The following is a 9404-nucleotide window of genomic DNA, read 5'->3' as shown; positions in this document are numbered from 1 at the left end:
CCGTGCCCGGCCCCGGGGGGTCCCCGCGCGGCCCCGCCCGGCGGCGGCGGTCCGTGCCCGGCCCCGGGGGTTCTTGGGCGCCTCCCCCCCAGCTCCTCCGTCACTAACGGTCCCTGCCCGCGCTCCGCAGGGGCCGGCCGGCCGCCTTTGGAGGAGGAGGAGGAGGAGGACGACGAGGAGATGCCCGAGCTGTCCGATGGTGAGGATGCCTGGGAAGAGGAGGAGGAGGAGGAGGGTGTCSTAGAGGGCCCGCAGACTCGCTGCCTCTTCTGCGACAGGTGAGTCCCTGATGGATTCTTAATACAAAGAATGTTTCCCATGTAAATACTCATATTCAGCCTGTAGAAGATAGGCCAGTTAGAAAAATAACTAGTGGATAGCTCGAAATAGTGTTCTGTGGCTTTCACAATCTTAAGAGCTGAAGATCTGTTGAATCCAGACTTGAGGAGGGAGAAATGATGTGAAGAACCAGTATTTCTTCCTCCTTCTCATGAAGCAATATAGAAGTTTATTTCTTGATCTTAGTCATCTTTTCCCATSAGCAGTAAATAGCAGAAAACATTTATTTTGATGCTGGTAAGCAAATCTCCTATACATGCTGTTCTTAAAGGCTTAGKCTTTACAGTAAATTTTTGGAAGTTGAGGTTCCCAGTAGTGTGAAACAAAATTGATATGTTTCTTTATTACCTGTTTGCAAAGCATTTTGTAATAAAATTAAGACTTCTTTGGGAAGTATGCCAATAAGTAGACACCTGTTCATCCTTTCTCAAAGGAAATATGTTGTACTGTGAACACCTTGCCTAGCAAGTCAGAACAAAGCATATAAAACTCATAGGAAAGTTGCTGAATCTAAATACCGCTCTGTTAATTCTGCTTATTTAATAATTCTTTACAGATTGTTTAGTTCTGCTGAAGATGTATTCTCCCATTGTAAAACAGAACATCAGTTTAATGTTGGTGATGTGATCAGTAAGAACGGTAAGCTCTTTTTGTGATTTTTTTTATCTCTTTCAATCAATGTTTATCTCTCCATGTTTATTGGCATCTTGTTTAAAATAAATGATAAAGATGAGTTTGTTTTTAACTGTTTTTCTGATTGTAGGTAACAAGTCCAAGATTGAAAAAAACAAACTATTCTAGAAAAATACTTATCTTTATGCTGGCCATCTCTTGTATGTTATATTCTCTGATAAAATTYTCCACTAGTGATAGAAATAGGAGTGATCTTTGCTAGCTTTTGCTGAGTCCCTACTGCCTATTAGGTTGACCTGAGCAAGTCTTGTGTRTACAGAGGTAAGAGCACATGGGCATAAATGAAGTCATGCTGTTTACCTATTGTGTTAGGTTTTCTTGCCTAACTAGTGATACCAGTATAGGGCTCAACAGCTTAGCACAGGCCAGCATGGATATATCTAACAAGAGATCAASTAATTAGACTGTACTGCTGGTGTTTTTAAAGAAGGACGTACTCTTGTCCCCTCTGGTGAGCACAGGAAGGCATACCTTCTATCATCCATTTGATTTTTTTAGTGAACTTTAAGGTTGGCTTCCATTTTAAGCCATCATGTGTTTAGGTGGTAACTGAAGAAAGGTGCATTCAGGAAGAYGTGTAAAGTGGGGAATGGCTTTGGAAGAGAGCTGTTGAGCTTCACATCCCAAACTGAGTGCCTATAGAGGAGAACTGTGAAGTAGGGGAATGAGAGCAAGGTAAGAGTAACACTATTTCAGGAGTGTTCAGTAAAAAGGAGGAGAGATGAGAGGATGGGAAGTACACAGAGCATTTAGAAAAATGTACATAAATTTGCAAAGTCTGGTCTGTTTTCCATCTAAAGTCCAATGGAAAATATTTTAAAGCTATGTCATAGCCACAGGTTGAAGTACTAGTAGCTGTTCTTGAGGAAAGTACATAATTATGTTTAAACTACTATTATTCCTGAGGTAGATGGCAGGTTTAAATCAATATTGGTATACATTCTTGATGAGTAGAATCAGTTTACTCTTTCATAAGCAGAAAGCTGAAAATAAGAATGAAGAAGCACAGGGGAGCAATCATTAAGGTTGCCAGAAGATGAATGTGGCTGTCTTGATGTAGAGTTGTTTGCTGAACAAAGGAGATTGCTACTGATAAGCCAAATTTGCTTGTGTTCAGTTTTTAATCTGTGGAAAGTGTATTTGTACTGAATGTGAAAATTTCATGGTTAGATCTGAAGAGAGAAAAATGTAGATGACCAATTAAGATTGGAAAGCTGCATTAGGGAGTGATGAAGCCCCAAGGGGAAACTGGCCAATTGAACAACTTARGTAACATTCACATTATTGTAAGATATGTGGGTTTCCTGTGACATAAGCTCTTTTTTTTTTCTTTCTAGGACTTGATTTTTATGGATACATTAAACTAATAAACTTCGTTAGATTGAAGGTAGGTGTGTCACRTATTACTTCCATGACCTGTGTCTGCAGAATGAGAAATCAAAATGCTCTGTTTTAAATTTGCTTTTTTTAAACATAACTGTACACAAGTCTGTATTACACTTCAAAGTATAAGAAATCATGGGAACTTGTTTAAAGTAGTTATTGACTGGTTTATTTAGAGGTGAGCATTTTAAGTGTGAAATCGTTTTAGTTTTAAATTGACATAAGGTTTTAGTGATTTCAAAAGAGAAATTTCCAGACTTGCAGAARGCCCACATTAGATAGTGTCGTATTGTTTTGTTAATTTATGCTGGCCTTTGACTTGCTCATCTGGCTCCAGCAGTGGGTTTTCTTCTTGATAGCTGAAGTTTCTTAGCTCTTGTGTGTGTGCTGGTACACTGCATTGTTGGAAAGGATGATAGCTGATCCCTTAGATGACACTAAAATCCCTTAAATGAACCTAAATTTTATCTCYAAGAATCAGGAGAGCCAATGGGAACCTACCCACTTTAATTTAGGCCAAGTTGCGCTTTGCATATGCTGTGGCTTTGAAGTACRTTCTTTTGTTTTTCCCTAAATGTTTAGGTTTAGACTGAATAGCTTCTTAAGCTGTTAAGCGTTTTTTCCAGACTTAGTACTTAAATTTACAAGTAGTTGTGTAAGACATAGCTAATTAAACAAAACAATCATAGAAGGGGAAAAACTAAGGACCAGAATCTGACTTCTCCTCTTCCTAGAAGATACTTACTGGCAGGAATCAGGTGGGAGAGGAGCTAGCACTTTGAAAGTTGGTCACTAATGCACTGTTATTTAAAAACACTTTGCATAGTTAGGATCTTGCCTTATTGATTATCTCTGGCATAAGCTATGGGTCTGAAGCAGTTGAACATCTGAGTAAACTTTGTTTCTGGTAGGAGTGCGATCCTGGAGGTGTAGACTTCAGTTTTTGAGTCTGTTGTGCTTACTGCCTAACTGAATTTCTTGATCCTATAGGTTGTTGGATGTCAACCCAGACTAGCTTGTAGGTCTATTTGTTTGCTATTCTCTGGTCACCGCAATTTCAGCATGAATACTATAGTGTGAATACTTGTAAGAGCCAGGATGGAAGCCAGAAGCTCATTTTCTTACTCTTCTTGCTAGCCAAGCAATGCAGAATAATACCTTTCTTAGCTTTTGCTACAAAAGTATGTTAGTAATGACTCATTGATATTAATGGCTGGAAAAAAAGGTTTTTGCCTCCCTTGGATGAAGGACTAGTGACTTTAAAGAAATTTAGCATATATGCTCTTATCCATCTGTCTAGAAACCAACTGCAGCATATTTGAATTCACTCAGYGGCCCACTGCCTTGGGAAGGAGAGGAATACTTGAAACCAGAGCTAGAAGATGATCTCCTACTTCAGTATGGTAATGTAAATACATAGCAATATGGCTGCACTGTGTTATGGGGTATCAGTGGATTTCATGTTGTATGATGCATTATTGCTRTTTATTTAATAGTGTTAGTTATGCAATAAAGTCCGAGTACTAGCTAAAGTAATGACATTTAGTCACTCTTAAGTCRCTCTTTGAAAGTCTTACCACAGAATTACACATCAGCTTGTAGTGGCTGGTATTTCTGTAGTCACGTTTTATTATCTGTGTTCACTTAATGTAAATGAGATGTTCATAGTGGAGGTACTTAAGCAAGTAAAAGAGGGACTCCATCCAAACTTAAGCTGCATATTTTAGTTTAAATGTTTAAAGCATCTAAAAGTAGGTATTTTAAGTGAGATGCATTCATTAAAGTAATATGCCATGAGGCAGTAGTAAATAATTTGTCTTGTTGAAAACATCTTCGTCTTTTATACAGGCTGTCTTTTGGACCAACCAAGTATAACATTCCACTACAGTTGCATAGAAGAATTCTCTTTCTTTAGTGGTTCTAATGGTCTGTATAAACAGCTTGAGCTTCCCTGTTATGGWAGTTCATCAGAAGAGTTTGAAGTCTTGTGAGAATACAGTGCGACTTATTTTTGCTACCCATGATCTTCCCACCTTTTTCCTGTTTGGCACTTGCTTGTGCATCCTTCTTTCATGTAAAGTATTAGACATTTATGAGAGGAATTTTCTCCTCTGTACAGCCTGGAATGCAGTTTTTCCCTTTTCTAAACAAGCCCTGCTGCATGAAAGTGCAGATAGACGCTACTATTTTGTGTCTWCAGAGATTTTGTATTTCACCATGTCTCCTCCTACCTGATGTGTGCTCTTTGCCCAAGCTATAAATAGACAGTTTGAGGTGTTCAGTGCCTTCAGCTGTCATAGAAATTGCTGAAAATCATGGATGCTCTGAAAATCATATTCTAAACATCAATGCTTTGTTTCAGTCCTGGGGGCCAAGTAGCCTGTCTTCCATCGTTAAAATTAATATTTTTATTTATTTATTTAAAGTAGCTTCTTACTTCATCCAAAAACACAGCAGTGCTATTTTCCTGTTGAAATCAGTAGCCGAATTTATCAGGAGATGAACTGGATCCAGTGTTAAGTCCATGTTTTGCTAGTTAAAAGCARTATTTCATCATAATTCCATTCTATTTAAGCTCTTTCAGGTTTTATGTGTTCAGAAGCTTTGTAAGAGTCCAGGAAGTTGGATTGAAAATCAATAGTTACTATTTAATTATTAAGAAAGCTTGACGTGTTTCTTCTTGCATTTTACAGTTAACATCCTTTTCAGCCTTTGGAATAAGATAACTAGAGAAATAGAACACAGCACAGTACTTGGCTAAAGCTCACCCTAATATCTCACTCATCAATTGCTTCAAAGACTGCTATTTAAACTAAATTCTGAATTTGTTTTGTTAATTTTGAACTCACTTCTAGCATACTTGCCTTTACTGAGTAGTATTGTATTCTGCAGTTAGTTCTATCAAATTCAGGAGTTTGTTGCRAAACAGACTACATTGCAAAATGTCTAGACACAGAAACAGCAAAAATAGGAATGCAAAGTATTATGAGCAGCTGTGAAGCAACACTATTAACTGGCAGGTATTTTTGTTTCATTTCATCAGATATAGAAGATYTTTGTGAACCTGCAAATATTTTGTGTTCTAATGAGTTAAATGATACCACGATGCTTCTTGAACAACTAAAACATGCAGAACACAGAGCAAAGCTTGCAGAAGCAGCCTTGATTAGAGCACAGGATGATCTTCAAAAAGTGAAGTAAGTGTTTGAAGCTATTTCAGTTGAAAGATTTTTAGGAGAGGTGAAATGTTTAAAGACAGGTAGAAATTCAAAGAAATGGTAGAATTTGACTAAAGGATAAAACCCTTTTCTATATGTTACCTGTCTTGCTCTTGTTTCCGTTGCATTTAAAGAGAAAAAAACCTTTTCAAGTCATCAGTTGCAATTTCTTTTCAGCTCTCTAAACTTCTGTCAAGCTTACATATATTTCTTTTTGAGGTTAATTTACCAAATTATCTAGCTGCTATAAAAGGGAGCCTTTAAAATTGTTCTTTGTCAGCACAGGCTCCTAAATCCAGCAAGATGGGTTGGCAGCAAAAATAATCAGATGTAGATCTGATGATGCAGCACAAAGAGGAAATAGTTGCATAGGGGTATGCGTGCTGTAACTCACAGTGGTATTAATTCATGATGTAGGTTACTCCACTGAAAGAGTCCACATACAGATTATTTCCTGTGAGGTAAATGCAATTTAGTGCACCACTCCATGGAAGAAAGTCAAACATGAGGTGAGAATAGTACAATAACCAATAGTTAATAATAGTTAATAACCTGTTTTTAACCTGCTGTTCTCTATGATGGAAATAGGTTTATGCTAGTATTTAGCAGGCAGGTTGACTAATCTTCACTTCTGGAATAAAAAAAACMTAGAACCAGGAGATTTCCTGTATTTTACCTGTCTACAGAGACCTCTTTGGAGACTAAATAACTGTAATTTCTTTCAGCTATGCTTGATAGTCATATGATAATCTTAATCTCTAAGATACGGAAAAAAATCTTTTAGATGTTTTTAATAAGCTGGCCTGTCCAGAACTTCAGTCATGCAGCTTCTTTGAGACCATTGCCTTTTAAGGCCAGGAACAGTGTAAGGACACTGACTAATTCAGTGTAAAATACTTGAAGGAATATTGTCTGTCTTTAGCATTTTTGCTTTTTTCTTGGTTGCAGGTATAATATGAGCTATTTACTTCTCGACAATCTTTGATCTGTAGTGTTTTCATGATAAAACCCTGGATTTGTGTATTTTACCATCAAAACATCTTGAGAAAATGAGAAGAAAACATATGTGTTAGGAATGGGAAGCCATACCTGAGGAAAATTAAGTAGAAGCATGCAAGTACAAAGGAAATTAAAACAAAAAGTTGAATTTTAAGCTCTGACTTATTTTGCCCTCGATTGCTTCARTTGTAAAGTAGCTTACTCAACCTTCCGCTGTTCATTCAGTGAAGCACAGCTTATAGTTCTTAAGCGTTATTCTGTGAACTCCAGATCTACATCACAGCACCTCAAATACGTTTTCCCATTGCAAATTTTGATTGCTGTAGTACTGGCTTTTATGCTAGAAAGTACAAATAGATAATTCCTGTTTAAAAAGTATAAATGAAATCTGAATTGGATGAACTGTGGGTGGCGCACAGAAAAACACAGTGAATGTTCTGCTAGCGATACTTAGTGCTCAGAATAAGAAAGAAATGCAGATGAGTAATGCACTGAGAACAGTGAATCATCATGCAGCAACTTCTGGAAGCCAGCAGAGGGAGATTCAGCACATTTAAAGCCTAAACCAGTTCCATTGCTGTGAAAGCCCCTGTGCAGTCTGAATTCCTTATCTTTTCAAGCCCCTTACCACCCCCCCCTACCCCCCCCCCCCCCGCCTTCTTTTCATGGTCCCATAAACATGTCTCAAGGGTATGTTTCAAATTGATTACAGGCAATTTGCACAGGATTTTGTGATGAACGYGGATGTCAGAAACAGCTCTTCAGCCAACGCCATTGCAGACCTTCATGAGGATGAGGATGGCGTTTACTTCAGCTCATATGGGCATTATGGGATACATGAGGAGATGCTGAAGGTTAGAAAGTGAGCTCAACTGCATCTTAGTGGGATGAAAGAGCAAAGATGGAATGAAGTGGGCTGGGTGCCCATAAATACACTGCAGAGCAGCTGCATTTTTAACCCTTTCTGTACTTGATAGCTTTTATCCTAGGAGTTGGACTGAAAAAAATCTTTCTTTTCCGCAGCTTCTATTTCCTCTGTTCCTAATGCTTCTTGTAACATATAAATTATGTTTACTGTACAGGAAGCATTAGGAACATTAATTTGTGTACTCTACAGATACGCTTGAAGCTGTATTACAAAATTTAAGCACAGGAAAACACCAGTTTAACCATGTTTGCATGAATTTTTAGCTGTGTGTCAAGTGTTCACTTGGATTTTTTTATGAGAACCTTATTTATATAAATATAGTGATTTGCTACATTGAAACTTTTAAGAAAGGAGATTTAGTGTCTAAATTTTGTTTCTGACACTGTTCTGAAATCCTTTTTTTCTTGGGCATTTTACTGGCAGGCTGAAGTATCAACGTATTGTTTCTGTTGCCACAAATATTTAACATGTGGGGAGAGTATTGTATACTGGTCAAATGGCTAATGTTTCATTACTTGTTTGTTTGTTTGTTTATTGTTTGAGGACTTCTTGAATATCGTTTAATAAATGTCCTTACATTTTTCCAAAAACAAACAGAAGGTATTATACTGAAATGGTGTGTGAGAAAGAAGGATATTGATGAATAGAGAGACCCAAAGTGAATGACTGTGGCTTACTTGAGCAGTAGTGCATATAGTAGAGACAGCAGCTGGAATTTTATTGATTAAGTTGGGGCAGTGGTGAAGCAATGCGAGTGGTCAGGATGTAAGACTGAAAGCTTTCCAGCTGACTGCTTTCTCGATTGATGCTGAACCTTCTGTTTTTTTGGTAGTATCAGCAGATTCTATTATGTTCTGTGGTAGAGGTGAAGTACTAAAAATAGTCACTCTGAATATATCGTTATAGTAAGCCAGTATAATTTTAAATGATCCAAGACATTTTAATTCACAGTTATTATGCATACTTATGCAATACAATTTTTTTAAAATAACTTGTAATTTCTTGTTACAGGTTGGGGGGAGATAATCCTCCTAAATCTAATTTGAATTTTACTATTTTAAAGCCTCAAAATAACTTGTTTAGTTTCTGTAATTTGTATGAACATATCTTTTATTCTCAGTTTTTGGTTTTGATCTTTTTCTGTTAAGGTAAACTTTGCTGTCTTTCACTAGAAGTATTTTTTTAATACTCATTATTATACTGCCATAATAGTATGATGCTAGCTTAAATATAGGCAGTTGGATTTTATACTTTGATATTATTTGTAGACCATCTTTACTGCATAAAAATGCCTATAGCTTTCTTCTGCCTTGCTCTATCACCTGAACTCCAGCAGATACTCCCAAAACTATAATTAGCTGTTAATTTATGTACCTGCTAATTCATATTAAGAGGATCAATTTATTACCTTGCTGTTAGGCTGAAATATTCTGTTAGCTTTCATATACTAAGGTACTATAAATGTTTAGTCATATGCTTGAATATGTTCCAGCTTTTCAGATCATGTTGCATTACAGTCAAGTCAATTTCTTTTTTCTTTTAATTTGTTTTTCATTGAATACGCTATACAGTTTTAAGTAYTGGCCTGTTTTCAGGCTGGCAAATTTGTAGTTTATTCTGAAATAGAACAAGTTCATCTGATCCGTAGCTGTTTTGAAGGAAGCTGTGTGTCAGGTAGTTAAATATTATAGATTAAAATGATACAAAATGTTTTATGGCCTCCTGACTCAAGTTYTTACTGTTGTATAGAAGGCTGATTTATAAAGTTGATGCAGTACTGCCACTCCATTACTATTGTTTCTGAGAGGTATTTAAATGCTTTGAAACATCTGAAATTAAATGCT

The 9404-nt window shown here is 36.9% G+C and overlaps 1 protein-coding gene across 1 annotated transcript in view; it reads left to right on the top strand.

Moving 5' to 3' along the window:
• PRMT3 (protein arginine methyltransferase 3) overlaps positions 1 to 9404 on the top strand; it is a 143254-nt gene that overhangs the window by 78357 nt on the left and 55493 nt on the right. The window contains exons 2-7 of the mRNA XM_085300905.1: positions 131 to 278; positions 896 to 978; positions 2370 to 2419; positions 3716 to 3818; positions 5459 to 5612; positions 7345 to 7486. Of these exons, the coding sequence (XP_085157031.1) occupies positions 181 to 278; positions 896 to 978; positions 2370 to 2419; positions 3716 to 3818; positions 5459 to 5612; positions 7345 to 7486 (630 nt within the window). The 5' untranslated portion in view covers positions 131 to 180. The remainder of the gene's footprint in view (positions 1 to 130; positions 279 to 895; positions 979 to 2369; positions 2420 to 3715; positions 3819 to 5458; positions 5613 to 7344; positions 7487 to 9404) is intronic.

Source organism: Rhea americana, unplaced genomic scaffold (assembly GCF_003343005.1).
Source record: "Rhea americana isolate MKP2758 unplaced genomic scaffold, rheAme1 scaffold_17, whole genome shotgun sequence".
Classification (NCBI taxonomy): domain Eukaryota; kingdom Metazoa; phylum Chordata; class Aves; order Rheiformes; family Rheidae; genus Rhea; species Rhea americana.
This window is presented reverse-complemented; position numbering and strand designations above follow the sequence as displayed.